The sequence below is a fragment of the Morone saxatilis genome, unplaced genomic scaffold, assembly GCF_004916995.1.
Source record: "Morone saxatilis isolate NCDOM2014 unplaced genomic scaffold, NCSU_SB_2.0 Contig2, whole genome shotgun sequence".
NCBI classification, from domain to species: domain Eukaryota; kingdom Metazoa; phylum Chordata; class Actinopteri; family Moronidae; genus Morone; species Morone saxatilis.
Window position 1 is genome coordinate 15,056,736 of NW_023339762.1, and position 19,203 is coordinate 15,075,938.

Below are 19,203 nucleotides of genomic sequence, written 5' to 3' on the forward strand. Positions count from 1 at the left end.
AAGATGAGGCAAGGGAGTTGTAATTTGCAACTACACTGCTAGATGCCACTAAATCCTACACACTGATCCTTTAAACAAGCACGAGTATGTGCTTTGATAATCCTATCTCAAAAACACAAGCTGATTAAATCATTGGAGATGTACCATTCAGTACAAATACATTCTTATTAGAAAGGCCAATGTAAGAACTGATCCAAGTTACAGTCAGAGCACAACCATCTATCTTTCTTCCCTGTCCTCCTCTCAGAGTGAAGAATGAGGTCATCTGTTGCCCTGCTGGCCCTGCTGCTTGTTCTGGGCTTGACCACTAGTGTATGGAGTCTGAACCCGGACGACCCCAATGTCTGCAGTCACTGGGAGAGGTGAGCATTATTCTCTTGTGTTTACCCCAGTATATTGAATTTTAGATTTGAAAGAGAATCTTCTGTATTTTAACTGCACCAGCTCCCACAATTGACATCCTGGAACTTTTTCAATGTACCTGCTGCACGCGCTCTTAACTAAAGTTCTAGATCTATTCTCAAAGTCCATACAGCAGTATCGATCTCACACAGCTCAAGTCACCAAGCTCTGAGAGATGGGAGGAGTTGCAGCTTCAAATGAAATATGCAGGCAAATTGATCAGTGTACTCTCATCCCAATCAATCACGACAGCCATAAAGCCTGAATAATTATTAGTTGTGCTGGGCAGTGTCACTTATGAGAAATAAGCAGGAATAATTTCTTTCTTCAATGCAAAGGGGAGGAAAGAAAGCTGTGAAGATATATTGTCTGGATTATTGCCTGACCAAGGTGAGGGTACTTAGGGATCGTGGTTCCACCTTGTTGGCATCGAAATGAATTCCTTAAGTGAGCTGTGTTCATGGCTTTGAGGTCCTCCAATATCCTCTGGCTGCATATATCACTAACATGAATCTAAAAGCTGCTTTCAATCCTTTCTTTGCATATCAATGTGATTGTATTACTTACACTGGGACTGCATCCATTGACAGGACCTGTATGCTGTTATTTTTTTTTCTCTTCAAACATCTTGAAGGAGCATGACAATCTATGTTCATTGCAGCGTCTTTCACTGATGGAAAAAGCATTCAGATCTTTTATTTTAGTAAAAAAAGTTATTTTATAAGCCCATCATGTGTTTTTATGTAAAATCGTAATGTTAAATCTTACAAGTAACTATAGCTGTCAGATAAATGTGAACAGAAAATGGCTCCTGTGACTGACTATGATTATATATTATATTATATTATATTATATAGCAATTGGTTGTAGATGTCTGAGGCCAAGCTGGCGTACTATTAATAGTTTTCATCCAGTGGTTCCTGATTTTGTTGGGTTGGGGACATGATAAATCTGAGGGGTCTTGAGATGATTAATAGGACAGTAGAAAAGAAAGAACTACATTCTGCTAAATGCATTTGTATGTATTTCGTAACGTTTTTTTTATAATGTTTGCTTTTTTTGTCAAATAACATTGCTTCTTTGGGCCTAAAAAAACTTTTTTAAGTGTGACTACCTGAGAAGTTATTTTATAAGCTCATCATGTGTTTTTTATGTAAAATCTTTTATGTGAAAACTTACAAGTAACAATAGCTGTAAATGTAGTGGACTAATAATACCCTCCAAAATATAGTTCAACTATAGTATCTTAAATTGGAATTAGTCAAGTAAAGTAAAGTTACCTCTAAATTAAAAGTACAGTACAGTTCTTCCCACCACTGCTGTCTTTACATTTCTGTCTTTTAGCTACGCTGTGACTGTCCAGGAGTCCTACGCTCACCCATTTGACCAGATCTACTACACCAGATGCACAGATATCCTCAACTGGTTTAAATGCACAAGGCACAGGTACATTCTCCTTATTTGTTTCTATATTTGTTTCATCAGGGATTCAGCCTTCACTGTCCCCCAAAAGCAGAGCCAAGTCTATGAAGGCCACAGTAAATGTCCTTGTTAATGTGGCGGACAGTGAAGTGGTCAGAGCCAGGATGCATCTGACTGTAATCATCTTACAGTAAATGTTTTAATTACTCCATTAAGGTTTATAATGGGCATCCAACTAAATAAGTACAGAGTCCCAAATACTGACTTTTATTTTAGCAGGTGTTTTATACAAACTTCCACTGGCTTTTAATTCTGTTTCCTCGTTGTACTTGAAAATCATGTTACAACCTGCTTTTACCTTTTATATGTTTTCTTGCCCTTCAGAAAGGGTCACTCTTTCCATCACGTAGCTCTCTCGGTGTGTCTGTTTTTCCAGGATCAGCTATAAGACAGCTTACCGGCGGGGAGTGAGGACCATGTATAGGCGCCGCTCACAGTGTTGCCCTGGTTACTTTGAAAGCGGGGACTTGTGTGTTCGTGAGTATCCTTTATTTAACTCCTTTGTCCTCGATGATGACATTTCAGTTTATGTCTGCTAGACATTTACAGAAAAGAAGTAAATATTAGGATTGATTGGTAATGTGTGTGCCCACCCCGCCTCCATCGCACCCACACCAGTCTGATGCTTTCTTTTTATAATGAACACCCAATAACATGCCACCATCCATGTGAATTTACTCAGTTTAAGACGATTGAGCACGATTTAACATTGAGGCACAGTATTTTACTGCTCTCTTCCAGTAAGAGTAATATAATCAAAGTTGTATAACAATGAGAAAATTTTATGAGCCAAGAGGGTCCTGGTTACAGAGTGAGTAGGTAGCACCCACCATAAAACCACACCGGAATTCAATAACCTAGAAAGAGCAGAAGCCGTTAAACCTGGACTGTAGCAATACGCTGATAACAATCCTTCACTGTCACTTTTGTAGCTTTATTAATGGTCATTGATTTCTATTTTCACACATCTAACAGAATATTTTTGCATGTTGGCCAAATAAAGACAGAGCATATAGCTTCTGAAAGTTAAGTTTTTGATATTCTCGCCTTACCTAATGTTTTATTCCCTTTAAATAAGATTAGAATCACACTTGAATATTTTCCTAGATCTTTTGCAACATGAGGGAGTTGCTGATACAGTGACTGCAGCCGTGTTCTTTGACCACAGCTGAGCTTGTCCTTGTCTAGGCTCCGCTAGCCTCAGGGTAGCAGAGCACCGGGAAGCCAGCCAGCAAAGAATAAGAGCCGGTGTGAAGAGGCAGACGCAGATTGATCAATAATGTATTCATTAACCATTTGACTGACAATGGAGCTATTTGTTCATTAACAGTGTTTTCAGGGTGTTAACTGGGTGAATCTACAAACTGCAGAGGTGCATCTCAAACGTGGCCTCTCCACTGTATGAACAATAGGTGTTGTTTTGATATTATGTTGGGCTGAGAGTGAAAGCAGCTGCCCTCCCCTTTAACCCTCTTTCAGGTGAAGAGAGGAGGCTGAGTTGATAGGGGCCGAGAGGGCAGTTTTGCTTTCTGCTGCCTTTGCAAACCGTTCCACCCCTTTTAATCCTAGCACTCTCACTACTAGGATTAAGAGATTTGTATTCCCTGAGCTGTTTTGCATGCAGTGACAAAGGGGGCCTTATAGAGTAAATTGACCCAAAATTAACTCAAGTTGTCTATTTCAGGACACTTTGTTATACAGTTAGTTTACAGTGGATTTATCCATGAAGACTATTTCATTAAAAGGCAGAAATGCTTCCTGAATGTTTGCCTTTTAATCTTGCCTGTGTTATTTTATTTTTTATTTTTGTCATATGGCACTACATCAACTCTTACATTAAATCCTATGAGAGACGGCTAAATGAATCTGGGGATGTGAAGACCTCGAATGAACCAAATTATCACGCAAACACACAAAAGAGAATACTTCTGACACTGAATCAACAACATTATCTTTAAGGATGTTTTTATTTATTTGTTCTTTTGTTTGATCGTGTCTTTTGGAAGTGATTGTTTTCTCAAAGCTCTCCACAATAAGTTGAACTTTTATCTGCTCCTCTTTAATTAGTGCTTGAAGTTACTGACTAGAGGTCTTTATTAATTCTGTGACCTTTGATCTGTCGTCAAGTCATTACCTTAATCTGTAACTAGCCTATGTAGGGGATGTGAGGAACTCATTTCCCTCCTAATAAGCATGAGTATTACAGTTGTGCACGAGGAAGTAAGAGGAACTCGCTAATGACAACAGCTCCTAATATCTTCAGAGGCTGGCAGTCTCTGCAGGGCTATGAGTCGATCTTTTTTGCAGAACATTTAGGCCAGATGACTCCTGCATGACTCTTGTCTGTCCAGTGGTGCAATATAATTCAAAAAATTACTTTGGCGGCAGAATTAGTTGGGTCTTGATAAAGTTTCAGGCAGCAATATGCTAGCATATTTCACATTTGGGTTTTGATGATCAGTAAGATGATGAGACTTTTCTCCAGAAAGGGATTCTGTGCCTTTGATTTCATTTTGGCTTTGTTGCATTTTTTAATGCTTCAAAGACACAGTTTTAAAATAAATCATCTCTGTGCTAGACAGAGGCATGTGGAAGAAGCTTTGGAGGGAGTTGTTTAATACGTTCTGTGGGCATATCTCTTAGATTTATCAGCTACATCACAATTTTACACATTTTTTCACTTCACTTTCACCATCAGTGTTCTATAACACAGTACTTCTACAAAAAGCATAAACAAACAGACATTGTACTGAGAGGTCTTCTTTTTCTGACTACAGCAAAGCTCTCAAAAAATCAGGGAGAATAACGCAGTTAAAGACTATACAGATGCATTTTATCAGACATTTTAAAAGATTGTAGTTTGACTGGGCAAGAATATAAAATTTATTAACACTGCATGACAATCACCAATTAGCTCCATTGTTCCCCGTTCTGATAACACCTCTGCATAATGAGTTAGATTAGCCTTTTATCTAGATGAAAGACTCAATTTTCCAACAGATTCCTTAGACATGAGTTAAGCAGAGTGATTCATGAATTTCAATTAAAATGAAAGACCTACCTCCTACTTTATTATGCCATCCCTTCCGTACACCGGTTCAGATCTCAGGAGAAGGGTGCGCTTTATCCTTTCTCCCATATTCAAAACTTCATTTCCATATTTCTTTTTTATTTTTTTCTAAGGGATGTGACACATTTGCATTTCCCTGTTCTTGCTGATCAGAATTTGCTGATTGAAAGTAAACGAAATCAACTCATCATGGTGACATTGAATTCGTCTCCTCTTCTGTTTGAATACCGTGCATACGGTGGACTCGATTGATTACATGTAGTCAATCTCACACCTTTGTTATCGTCAGCACAAATGTTGAAGCCCCCTTTTCTTTTTGCTGGCTTACTGTAATTAGATGTTTTTCTGCCAGAGCTCAGAAATCTGCCCTAAATTATCTTTCAATCTCTGGTTTACCATTTTTGCCTTGGGAGCATTTCTGCGATTAGCACCAGCTCGTGGGTGTTTGGGATTCACTCCTCTTTCTGCTCTCCCGCAGGCGGTGGATCCTAATCGAAGCCTGATTGAGTGATAATCTATAGTAGCACTGTTCAGGCCTGCATCCAGCTCTCTGTTGACCTCTCTGCCTGCAGGATGAGCGCCATAGTGTTGCACACAGAGCTGCAAGATCGCCCCAGGGCTTATGTTGTTTAAAAAAAAAACATGCTGTTCTCTTGCCCGTTTTTCACCTTTGATCATAAAACAAGAAAAAAAAAGCAAAAGAGACAGAACTTGGATGACATGTTGGATGAGGTCTGATCAGTTAAGGCGTTGGTCTGTCTGTTCTGCTGTCCTTGGATTGTGTATCATCCCTCCACAGGCCGTGTTAGTGGACTGCTGATTCCCATCAGGCGGAGTTTCTCTCTCTTCGTATTGGCCTGACTGTCTCATTCCTCAGATAAGAGCCTGTCTGTCTTAACCCTGCTGGCCAGATGACCTTGGCTGCCACAGATTTATTCATGCTAAGTGCTTATTTTTGTGATACTTTTCTTTCTGGCACTGTGGCAAAAAAAAAAACTCCATGTAGGTCACTTTATTATCCAGCTGAACCAAACACCCAACTCTTATGAATGTGCTCCCAGGCATACTGATGCCGACCCAATCAATTGGGTGCCGTGTTGCTCAATATGAATGATCAAGAAAACTGCACACTTAGTAAACACTGCGGTGCCTGGACCTGCTACATTAAAGCATCACTATATGACAAAGCACTGGCTGATCAAATTAGAAGGGATTTACAGCTTGTTCCTTCATGGCTCAACAGCTCATTGTGGAAAGTAAAGCTGTGTCATAAACAGAGATGTTGACCAAAGACTCAATCTCCTAAAAAATCATTTAGCCCAGTGTCAAGTAGTGGAGATGGATGTTAAATATGAGTGCCATGGCTAAGATTTAGTCCCTTGATGGTATTAGGGAGATATTGAGTGTTCAATTTTATGGGCCATTTTCTTTCAGCTGTTATCTTTGTGCTTTTCATTATGCTGTTTATTGGTGGTTTAATGATGTTTTACACTCTGCTTATGTGTGTGTGTGTTAACTCAATTATACCCTACACTGATGAGAGAATGTCTCTGTGTCTCTCAGCTCTGTGTACAGAGGAGTGTGTCCATGGTCGCTGTGTGTCTCCTGATACATGCCAGTGTGAGCCTGGATGGGGTGGACTGGACTGCTCTAGTGGTGAGTGCCCTTTACTCCTAAACCTGCATTTAGTCACTTAGACCCATTTACAGTATTCCTAAAATTACTTTCACCAGCCAGTTAATCCATAAGAATTTACTGTGAATCCTACAACTGTTTTGCCTCGATGTGCGTCTATCTCAAAGCTGCTCAGCTTTGTATCCTCTCTTCTTAGCAAACACAGCCAATGGAACAGGTAAGTCACAATGAATTCATTTTCATTTGCTGGAAGTGGAAGTGATTTGCTTGATGAATTTAGCGGATGGATGGATGGTTGCATCCCCCCTGTGTCTACCAAGCTCTCTGTTATGGTCTTAATCATGATTAGACTGGTGCCTATGACTTGTTCAGTGGAATGATGAATCAATGCCAAGCTAAAACAAGCCATTGTGCTGGCCTTTCTGTTTCCCGGGGTTTCCTCACAACTCCCGGAGCTGGACTCCAGGAGGGATGGGAGGGTGGAGTTATGCATATCCATCCTGCAATCAGCTAAATGCTGGAGAGTCACTGAGGCCAGACAGGAGCAAAGAATTTATTTACTTTTGTGATATTTATGTCTGCAAAGAAATGAATGTGAATGTGCATACAGGAGGCTCTTATCCCCAGATGGCAATAACCCAGTCACTATTTTCTGCATCAACATTTCTGACCCCAAATTCTTAACTTCAACTGTCTGCTCCTTGTAGCATTCAACTGTTATTGCCTGTTGCATATTTAGGAATGAGAAATGGGAGCTAAAATCATCATCATCGGTAGTGTTATTGTATAGATCTATGAGTTTTCATTAGCAAGAGAGCCATTCCCTGATTAGCAACTGTGTGTAAATCAGCTGCTCTCACTGCAGTGCCGGCCCATTGGAGGTGGATTCATGGGCATAAATGACAAGCCTGAGCTGTTTGCCGCCGCTCACTCCTACAGTCTGGTGAGGGGTCCAATGGGGAGGATGTGAGGTGCAGGGTCCCCAGGGACTCTTGTCCCAATCTTGGTTGGTTAGGAGTGCAGTTGTGTGTGCCTTGCAGCCTGCAGGTGCTGGGCTAATCCACCTTATTAAAACAGACTTGATGATTGAGACAGAGGCATTATTCATAACTTTAGATTTCCATACCAGGCATGATTCCAGGCTTTTTCATTTACGAGCTTTCATCTGTAGAAATGAGGAATGCGTGCCAATTTTTAAATTAAATCTGCCCTCTTTTTCCTTCGTGTAAATGGTTCAGCATGTTTTTTTGTCTTTCACTGTAAATTTTACTTTCACCCAGCTCAGATAGGTGATGTGTGCTTTGGTAGTCTTGTGGAAGTCAATGCAGCCATTATATTGTGACTCACATGGGCTGAAAAGCACATATTAGCGTCTATTCAGTTCCAACACAATCAATGCCATGGTTTATTTTACCGGTATTATGTTTGAGTTGAGGTATTTGTGCTCACATAAAAGCCAATTCCCTGACACGATAGCTGGTGAGAGGGCAGAATGAGCTGGTCACATGATGAAGGATGTGTGAATGTGATATAAAGTGTGTCGCCCAGGCTTGGAGATGAAGAGCTGCCGTGGGATGCTGAGCGGCCTAAAGCTGAAGTGACAGCCTTTCAGCCAGTGATCTGGAGCTGGATCAAAGGCTTGGGCCCCGTTTCTGGAGCAGCACCCACCAGGAAGCAGTTTTGTATATGGGTCAGGTGGTGAAAATAAAGAGTTGGACTGTTTGTGGCCAGAAAAGAGAAGGCGATAAGGTGGGAGAAATTCAGTAAGTTATGTTGGGAGCAGTGGTGAAGGCTGAAGAAAGATACTGCCTGATTTTCACCTGCTGGTGTCCACCTGCTGTAGCCAGAAAACATTTCATCCTCTTTCCCTGGCCTGAGGCAGCAGTCCCACTGAGACCAGACCTGCTCTGTGATCTGGCCTGGAGTCCTGGGGTGTCTTCGTTCCATCTCAAGGGCACACTAGTAGATGTGGACCAAAGATAAATCGGCAAAAAAAGGATGTTTGCTGTTGACTGTTGTTTGCAAATGTTGTCTCGTTCTACATCCATCACATGTGGATTTGGAGCATTCTGGGTTGAGGTTGTGTTTTCCCAAAAGAGTGATGAATGATTAATTGATGTTGTTGGTTTGTGTGATTGCTCTAATGCCTGCGTGTTGTGTTTGTGGAACGTGGTCTTGAACATGTTTCTCTGATCAGATGTCATGAAACAAGTTTTTACTTTTTCATTTAACAGCTCGGGGCATTAAAACAGTGTGGTGACATGTACCTGTTAATGTTTTATTTATTTTGTTGTCAGTTGTTCTCTGTTGTGCTTGTGTTTTCCATTGCTTTGCCTTATTCTCTTTTTATATTGAAATGCACTGTGTTCGTCTTCTTTGTGCCGCAGTGTATACTTTGTTTTGTCAGTAGGGTTTCTCTCGAAAAACAACTTTGTTCTCAGTAGGATTTTCACAATGTAAATAAAAAAAAAATATTAGACTCAATAAAACAGGGACAGCAGCAATTTTTGCAAAGGCAATTCAAATAGATGGAGCTCTGCTTATGGGACTGAACAGTATGTCTTTAGTCATTTTAGTCTTCTGAAGTATAGTACTAGGTTTTGACAAAGTAGTGATATTATTGGTTGTAGTTTGCAACAAATATGGTATATGTTGCTGTAAAAAGAATGGTGCAGTATGAGATGAAATGGGAAATCAAATCTTTGTAGAATATTATGAGTTTATTAAATGAAAACTGTATCAAGTTTTTTCAGAACCTTATGAGTTTCTTGGGTTTAAAAGTAGACTTTATTTTTTCTAAAGTTGCAGAGAAATGACCCAGTCTCTTTGCCTCCATCGTGATGTACTTTTCTGCACTCATGATTTAATCTCTTTTGATGAGACTGTCACACAGGGTCACTATATGCTACAGTAATAACAGCTTTCAAATAAAGAGAATGATAAAGATAGGTATGTACAAGGTATATTTAGCTATGACTGCCATCACTTGTAAGATATTAGGTGCAATGAAGCACTGTCATTGATTTCATGTGCTCCAGTCAGATAATGATATGTTCCCAGTTCTCAGGGAAAGGGAATGTGCATAAATATGGAGCTTTTAGTGTTTCTTCTCTCTGCCTTACTGGAGTTTCTTCCCCTTATTGTGGTGGAAATGTTCACCCTCTTGTGCAGAGATTCTAAAAATCAATGCCACCAAGATAAGTATCTAGAAAGTCCAAGGAGTAGTTTAGCTTTGTTAACCAAAAAGAATCATTTGTGTTCTAAGAAGAAATCTATCACACTTAATAGCCAAATCTAATGTGGTTGGTCAGCTGTGGTCCATGAGGTAACATATTCCTCCCTAATGTATTCAAATAGGAATGCAGCCACTGCTGCGGGTGCTTTACACATGGTTAATTGATGAATGTGGCCTATGAACACTTGGTTATGGGATATTGCACCAGACAGGGGAGCTACATGCTACTTATGTTAATTGTCAACAAAAACAGTAAGATTATTCATTATTAAGGTTTTAAATCAGTGATTGGTTTCATTAGATATTGAACTCATTGTGTCAGATTGAGAATTTGGGCTGGGTCAAGCAGACATAGCAGATATTTCCTTTATTTCCTTTATTTCATTGTAGATGATATTGCCCCAACCAGCATAGACACAATGTGAAGGAGTAACCGGACCAAAACCGTGCGGTTAAACTTCATTTTGGCTTGAAAAACACCCTTGTGAGGACTCCCTCTGGCACCCGTCGACAGTATTTACACATTATTCTCAGAAGTGCATCTGTGCCAGATGGTTCCACTCCAATCCCACAGCAGCAGGACATTGACATGCATCGCTGTCAAAGACCAAGAGACTGTGAATTACACTGAACAGGACAGAGATGCACACACAGATTTTCAGCAGCTTGACACATCGCTCCAAATGTCTCTATACTTTTCTCCCAAAACTTCTCTCTTCATTAATCTTACAGATAGTGAACTCAATATTTGTGTGTGTGTGTGTCTTTTTGTGTGTGTGCATTTTGAATTTCTACATCAGTGTTAAAGCAACAAGTCACTTTTCTTTTAGATGATATCAACAAAAAAAACTGGAAAAGTGAGATTGGATCTCCACACCACCTTTTAAAAAGGAAGTCTAAATCGATTGAATTCCTCATTAAACAACCATGTAAAGAGAGACGTTTTGGGAGAAGTATAAATATTCTAACTATGATTCTGAAAGGGGTTCCTTGCTGCTTGTAACAGTCGATGCTGACTGCCTCATTCATTTTGGTAGATCAAAGCGCCCAGGCAATGGTTTTTCTTCAGGGGACAGGAGATGGACCGATCTATAGTGCCTTGTGGAACATAGTTACTACTCTGTATGTGCGTGTTTGTGTGTGTGTGTGAGTGTATCCATGAAGCCCTCCTGCGTTGACAGAGCTTTGTTTTTGTATAGTACACTGGGCTCCCGGGGAGCGTTGCAGCCAGTTTATTTACTGCCAAGTATGTGACAGTGTTATTTATTTTCTCCACAGCACAGAGTTCATGCTCATTGAGATATCACCTCTTTTCTGACTCTTGTACTGATGAGCTGGAGCCAGTTTCCAGTTCGATCTTAATGTAGTTATCACGTTTATTGGTGTAGATTTCTTGGGCGTTCAGACCAACCAACGCAGCCCTGAATTAAAACAATGTAAGGAGCTATGTTGGTGGGGACGTGTTGTTTAAGGTACCAGTGACACAATGAAACACATTTATTATATTATTTATTTTACTCTAAGACAAGATATTACAACAGCATAAAAATGTTTTATCTTGGACGATTAGAAATACAGCATTCATGTTACAGAGTAACCTAATTACCAGGAATATGTGCTTCCACGTATTTGATAGATTTATTGGAAGTTGAGACTGGCTGAACTTTTGCTGGACAGCAATACAACATCATCTGGCTGCAGTGCTGCACTTGAATCAGGCTCAACATTTTTGTCAGACAACCCTGTGTTGTTTTGCCGGAGTCCCCTTCGTTGCCAACCCTGCTACAACTCTGGACTCATTCATACACTCATTGAAATGAATGAGGAGGTTGCGTTTTTTTCACTTAGGGTTTAAGTTCGTCTGAACACGCATGATTAAATAGAAATGGATTGCACCATAAACACTAATTATAATTATTATTTCTATTGTACACACATGCGACAGTTGGCGGCAGTAACAAGCTAAGAAACGTAGCAATGTGCAAACAAAGGAAGTGAAGAAGACGGCTGCTTGTAAATGTGAATGCAAACAATGCATGATTTAGAATATTTTAAAAATCGGCTTTGTAAAAGTTTTATGAGGAAAGAAATACATTCATTATGTTCAAGGATACAAACAGGGTCTTTGGGTGAGAAACTATGAACGTAAACATAACTTTAATTTGTTTATAAGAATACACCACAGGGCATCTTTAAGGTGAATTTATTGTTTGACCCCCTAAAACTGCTAAGTTATGTTTCAGCTTTGACTAGACTGCATTTTTTACATTTTAATGGTGCAACCCATTTAGTAAATCATCACTTTAACTAGTAGTCCACTAACAGTCACTAAGAATTGAGAAAGAACTTCACACACAAACTTTGTTGGTTTGAGTTGAACACTGATGTTGGCTGCTAAACAGAACATATTGAACTGTGTGGATGTCACTGCTGGGGCTCAGACAGAGATGTTTCAGAGATGTGGCAGCATGCCTCTCAGATCTTTCCTTGCATGTCTTTTAGTGACTCATGTGACTTATGTGTGGTGTAAATCACTGTGCCGAGACCTCAACTGACTGATGGTGAGTCCATCGAATGAATTGTGGCACATGCACTGTAGCTGACTGTAGCCTTCTTTACTGCTGACAACACACATACACAGATTTGTGGTGATCATGAATGAAATATTATTCAAATATTCTCACTGATAGCAACCACCACAATATTTTCAAGAGGTTTTGCATTAGTATTATGCATCAACTAGTTTAACACGCGCGCACACACACATATATGCATTTATACACGTCTTTATAACATTTTCTGTACATATAAGCCTCATTGGCCCAGTATGCAGATTGACTTTTCCCGGCTCTGAAGATTTTTTTGTACCATCCCATTAACCAGGATTTATTGTTCCCCAAGAGCTCACTGCTCCATTACCTTTGGGAGAATGCCTGAAGTGTATGTGTGTGTGAATTTGAGTATGCTTTCTTTCCATGGATATAACCTCAGCACAAAAAGCAGGTGGATATCATGGCGTATCGTAGTGATGGTGAGGATGATCAGTACAGATACAATATCCAGTCCCACTGGTCATTATCACCATGATGCTTATTAGTCAGTAAGAGAGAGAGTTAAGAGCTCCTGGAACACAGTACAGAGCTCTGAGAGTCTGCATAGATGGCTTGATTTAATAAGGACATTAAAAAGCCTTATCTCCTGTCCTTAAGAGAAGGTCAGTGTGTCTAAAATAGCTGAAATGCTATGATAACAGTTTAGAGAGATAAGATATCTCCTGAATACTAATGTAGAACAAAACCGTTTTAGGCTCATTTCACAGTCTATAAGTCACACTTGATTCTCAATTGGTCCATTCCCATGTTTATGAAGTTTGTTTCCAAAGATTCAATTGATTTTTATCAATCATTGATTTTGATGATTTTTTTTACACCTTTTACACACACGGTGTGTGGTAGACATAATTCTACACACCTGGTTTGTACTACCATATGGTTACAAGACTGCTTTTTGTCTTGTAAAGTCTCTCCAGCAGTGCCAAATCTTTTTCATTCAGTCTTTCATTTTTTTTACTTTGATCAGTTTGACATCCTTTTTGACTTGTGACCCTTTCAAGCGAAGCAGTGCTGTCTTGTGAAATATTTTTAGCGGCCTGAAAATGGAAAGATTTGAGAAAACCCATAATTTGTGTAAGGAATCATTGTCTTTCTAATCATCTCACAGTCCCTCAGATTCCTCTAGCAACCCCTTAGTTGAGTCTTGGTTGAGTTGGAAACCATTGATCTAGACCACTTGTGCCCAACCTTTTTGACCCGTGACAACTTTGTTACAGTGTAATTTTTCTCCCTTATTTTGTTTGAATAATTTAAAAAAGGCTAGAAACACAAACAAAATACACAATACTGTAATTCACAAAGAATTTTTGAGAAAAGCTTGAAGAAATTAACAGGATATTGTTCTTTTTTCTAATTTAATATCCTGTTCATCATCGATTGGACCTAGACTACACGTTACTTTTTATTTGCAAAAGACACCCGTATCACCTTTCAGGGCCTTGGTTTCATGATAATTTTGGCCGGAATAATAGCTTGAGATGTAATTCTGTTCTTCTGTTCTTAGGGATCATCACAGTCCTTTGGGTGCTGTGTTGCAGTGTCCTTGGTTTGCTTTGGGAGTGGGAGCATATTAGCAGTCTTTCTCAGATCCTCTGGTGCACCTGCAATCTCCTGATGTTTAACCCTGGACTTCATTGGAGTGTTGCAGTGATTACAGGCCGTCCTGAGGGACATCGATTGTCCTGCTCCTCCTAGGCAAGCCCCACACAATGCTGACGAATGAACTCGTGGCCCTGCCAAGTCCAATTAACTGTCAGTGCCGCATCGACGAGCTCCTCCGTTTGTTGAGAGTGAAGAAAAACAAACTTTTAATCAAATTTGCCTCCGGGCCCTAGGGTATTTGGGGTTGTATTTTGCATTCCACTGTGTTCTGCCTCGCCTGCAGTCGTGCCACCCTCTCAGAAGGTTATATTGCATGTTGTTTGTGTGAGATAGTAGAGTGCCTGCACCTTACTTTAATGGCAGTCCTATCTTTCCACTGTCTTTGACTGATGAATCATCCAGTGCTAGCATTTTAATATTATACAGTCACAAAGAAGAAAAAGCTTAGGAAGCTAGGTCAACTCATATAAAATATATTTGTCTACACAGGCATTGTTTTATACAAAAGGCATTGCTTTGGTCTGTGAATCACAGTAGAGTATTGTGTATCTTTGGTGTGAGTTTACAGTAACTTGTCGCCAGAACATGCTTTCCCCCTGACGCTGTCAGTGTCTGGAATGTCTATAAGCACCTTTGACAAGCTGATCAATATAAACCCAGGTTACGATCTTGCCGAACAGTTTGTGTTTTTTTCAAAGCATTAACATCTCCACAAATACCCTCTGCTAATTCTACCAAGGTCGAGATAAACAACTCTACTCCCCACTCCTCTGATTAGAGTAATGCAGACATTAAAAGCCCAGAAAATCAATTAAATTTGTGGCTTTTGCGACAGTGGAAAAAGCAAAAGGACAAAACGCAAAGAGACGGTATCGCATAGCTAGGGCGTACTAAGTGGAACAAAGAGATGTAGCTTGGGATCTAAACATCGACAAAAGGGCATCTGGATGATAAGGATCAAAGGAAATTTTAGAGGAAATGGAATCATTACCAGACACAAGGATGCATTCATGAGGATACAATCTGTGTTGTGCAGAATCTGATCCAAATTTAGTTGTAAAGCTGGAAAAGAAACAACAAAAACAAGGTCAATGCCAATGAAATTGTCTTTTTTCACTGTGTAGCCAAGCACGTGTTGTCGGCCAATACGATGTTCAGTCTGAGCAGAAAAGCAGGCCTATAGGAGTTCATCATGTCCTGTTGCATGCACTTCATTAAGACCTTTCAATTGAGTTTAGATGGATAAAAGACAGAAAATGCTGACTTACTGGTTCAGGCACCCGCATCCTCAAAGTGATGAATCCCCCCTGAGAAATTAGATTTGCAAAGAAACTTGACACCATGTGATTCTCCCAGCCTCGCACTTTAAACATTGGCTTGTATTATGATTCTGGGACATGTTCCTGGGACTTACTTCCATTCGAGGCATAGGCATACTGTAGTTTGAATGACAAAATCACCCTCCACCACAGAACCAAAACAGGGTTAAGGTCCACAGATCGATATCACTGGTCCTTGCCTTGACTCTGAAATAAGGTTTGGATGGAATTTTCTCTTGTATCTTTTATTTGCCCTTAAACTAGACAACTTTAGTTTAATCAGAAGTGACCAATGATTCAATCAATTGTTGTGCTTGTTTTAAATATTTTACGCTGTTCCTTCACTCATAGTAAATGTCATGTGGACTGAGATTCAGGATTTATGCCCCATGTTGACAGCAGGTGCTCGAACCTCCTGCTCTTCCCAGATGGCTCAATTAATTTCTTAGCTTCCCCTTTAATGTAACTACAGTATTTCTCTCCCTAGCTCTCTCTCTTTCTGTCTCTTTTCGTCACTCTCACACACTCTTTCTCTCTCTCTCTCTCTCTCTCTCTCTCTGTTTCTCTCTTTCGCTGTCTTACACACACACATACACACAATACTCCCTAAGTTGCTGTTGTATACTTTTCACTTCACTTTGACTTTGAGAATCGGGGAGAATAATTCATGGGCCTAGCGAGTTTCAGAGACTGGAAGAACAACACTGCTTTCCAAGCCAGCAGTTCATTTTAGATGAACTCCAAGATTTCCTCTTTTCTTTTTAGGAGAAGTCTCTAAAGGGTCTGCATTATCCTGGAGAGATGATGATATAAAGGAAAAACCCTTAATCTACAGTTTTTCCGTGTTAATCAAAGGCTGGAGATGTTTTCCTGTTTCTGTCCTTTCATATTGTACCAGCTATCTATCCATCCGGTGCCGCTGCTCTTCATACCTAATTGAGTATTACGCCCTGCTGTGGTTTTCAAACTATTTCTAGGTTCTGTTTTTCACAGGATCCAGTGCTAATTTAGTCTGTTATTAAACATGCTGCTATACCACATTTTCCCCATTTTTAGATAAATATGTATGATCCAGTCGAAGTTTAGTAAGTTACATTTATTTCTTGTGTTTTATGGCTTGTTTTTAGACAGTTTAGATCATTTAAATGCCCAGGATTAAGGTTTATTATTGCACATATAAGTAGACGGCAGCCAATAAAAGTCTTTGCTTTTAACTTACTTCCTGCAATGTATTATGTCTGTTGGCATTACTGGTGGTCAGGCAGGTAGAAACTCCTCCAAAGATTTATGGCTTCATGATGAGCATTTGCATAATGTGAGATCATTAAAAAGCAATTATCCTTGTGTTTGTGTGTGCGTATGTGTTTCTGTATTGTTGGGATTCATTTGGTAGGTGGATAGGCACACTGATTGTCTGTCTTTAAACTAAATCATGTTTGTGTATTCAGTGAGGGACGGATCCATATGCTGTGACGTGTTAGATGCATAAAATCGTTGGTTTGAGTAAACAATTGACATGTGCTGTTTGCTTACAAAACACTCTGTGGAGAGAAATGCTCAAAGGCATACAAACAGGAAAAAATAACTTCCACTACTTTTGCATTCATACTGTGTTTGTCAAAGGGTTTTAGTGCTCCTTTACTGCATTTTTAATACTTTATTACTCACTAGATAGGTACTTAAGGTAATTCAAATAATCAAAATGACAGAAACATTATTTTCAACCTTACACTTCAGATGTTGTTGTTGTTGTTTTAATGCATGGAGGCATGAAAACCCAGTGATAAAAGTACTAATAAAGTATACATGTAATAAAAATAGTAATAATAATAAATAAAGAGTAAATAGTTGAATTTGGATTTCATTTCCTGTCAGATTTCTATGTCAGCTTAATTTTAGTTTGTTCTCTGTAAATTTAAAGTTACAGAGTTTCTGAGTATCGTAAGGATAGACGTGACTTTTTAAATCTAGACCAGTTCGAATAATTTCCCAAGCGATTGTTTCTTTTTGTTTTTTGTATGTTTGCTTGCCTGTGCTCTTCTCAGTGGTTTGAAGTGGGTGGGGCTCAAAATCTGATGACAATTGGAAGTAGGGCTGCACAGTTTATTGAAATATTAGTGCAATTGCAATATGGCCAAATGCAGTATGCCAATCGCCAAAAGCTTTCAGCTAACAGTATTATAATGAAGTACTGTAATTCTAACGATATGCCCTGGCCTAGAAATCTTGTTGTCCAGATTTAAGAAGAAGAAGTTAGTTTGGTACAAAAATCCATTTGTGATGCAAAAATGATAATTCTCACACTAATTGTGAATCATACAGCATTTGCAATAGCAGTCAAAACAACTGCAATATAATTAATTTGCCATATCATGCAGCCCTAAGTGGAAGGTTTTTCTTTATCTTTTCAATCAAATCTAATTTAAACAAACCCACACAGTCTGAAGGAGATTAGCTTTTGAGTTTTTGAATATGTAATATGTAATTCTTTCAAACATTTACTTTGATTGTCCCACATTGAGTCTTTAAGGTTAAAGAGGAATACTTAAGATTTGAAACCAAGTTTTCATTGGTTTTGAAGTAGATAGTGTTTACAATAATCAAAGAAAATTAAGAGTAGCAATAAAGTTTCTCTCCTACCTACCTTTCCCTTTTTTGGTGTCTTGCTCTATCCAAACCTCTTACTGTAGGTTTCTCCTTCACAGAGAACAGCATCTGTACTGTTTAGCTTGGATTCATATCAGTTACAAATCGATTCCAAGTTTTCACTTCCTCTTCACTCTCCTGCAGCAAAAATGTTTTTGCTACGCACTGTGCATAATGGGAGTCAGCTGAGATTTGGATTATGCTGCAGTGTGATTGAAGAAGTTTCTGTGGACGTTTTGAAATGATACAATATAACTGTTGTAAATTCATGACAGCTGACCACAGTTCTCTATGAAGGACTAAAGTGACAATTTTAATTTTTGAAAAGACTTAAGTACTGTGGTAAATTTCCAAGTAAAGTAAGTCATTGTACATGCACCTCAGCTTTTATCTGAGGTGCATGTACAAGATTTTTGCTCTGACTAGTAGATTAGCGTGGGTGAGCTGACCTATTGGACAATTGTTCAATCGTCTCATTAAACAAAAATCAATAGCCAGTTATTTTGATAATCTGATAATAATAAAAAAAAGGTATATTTTGTAATGTAGTCTAGTCTAGTCTAAATTTGGTCTAGTCTAAATTTGACCAATCATTGTAGTTTCCTGCACAAACTGTTAGCCATATGTCTTCAAACTCACTTCCTTGTTTCTAATTGTGAAGATTCAGACGTGTGTACCCTGTCCAAACTGTTACAACAATTTTATTCTCACTGAAACAAGTTGCTTTCAATTCATACAACAACAAAAAAATCACAACAACTTTTTAAATTTTCTCCCACAATTTCATTGCAGAAAACATGCCTAAAAACGTTGCAACATGCATACCAATTTTTCAGAAAACCTGCCGTGATCCCAAAAAAAGCTCACGAAATCCTGGAGGGACTGATTAGTGTTTTTCTGTTGTGTCACATTGAATGTATTGTGAAGTGTGCTACTCTGAGGGGTTTGGCTTGACAGCTACAGGCTGCAGGATATTGTGTTGTCTGTATAGTGCAACCTGCTGCACTGGTGCTAATTTTTGTGGCGCATCACCAAACAAAATCTACTTCTATAACCTGATATTTTCAATACAGCAGCCTGGCACGTACATGGATAATTGATGTCATGCTGATGTTAAAACGAACTGGTTTAAAAAATCTGTTTCAAGTTGATAGAAAGCCCCAGATTTACCTATGACTGTATCTTCCTCTTTTGTCTGGA

General features: G+C 39.2%; 1 protein-coding gene across 1 annotated transcript in view; it reads left to right on the plus strand.

Annotated features, from left to right (window-relative positions):
• Positions 1-2,285: 2,285 nt before the first annotated feature.
• Positions 2,286-19,203, plus strand: part of megf11 (multiple EGF-like-domains 11) — a 48,047-nt gene continuing 31,129 nt past the window's right edge. Inside the window, exons 1-2 of the mRNA XM_035665183.1 lie at positions 2,286-2,361; positions 6,518-6,610. Of these exons, the coding sequence (XP_035521076.1) occupies positions 2,301-2,361; positions 6,518-6,610 (154 nt within the window). The 5' untranslated portion in view covers positions 2,286-2,300. The remainder of the gene's footprint in view (positions 2,362-6,517; positions 6,611-19,203) is intronic.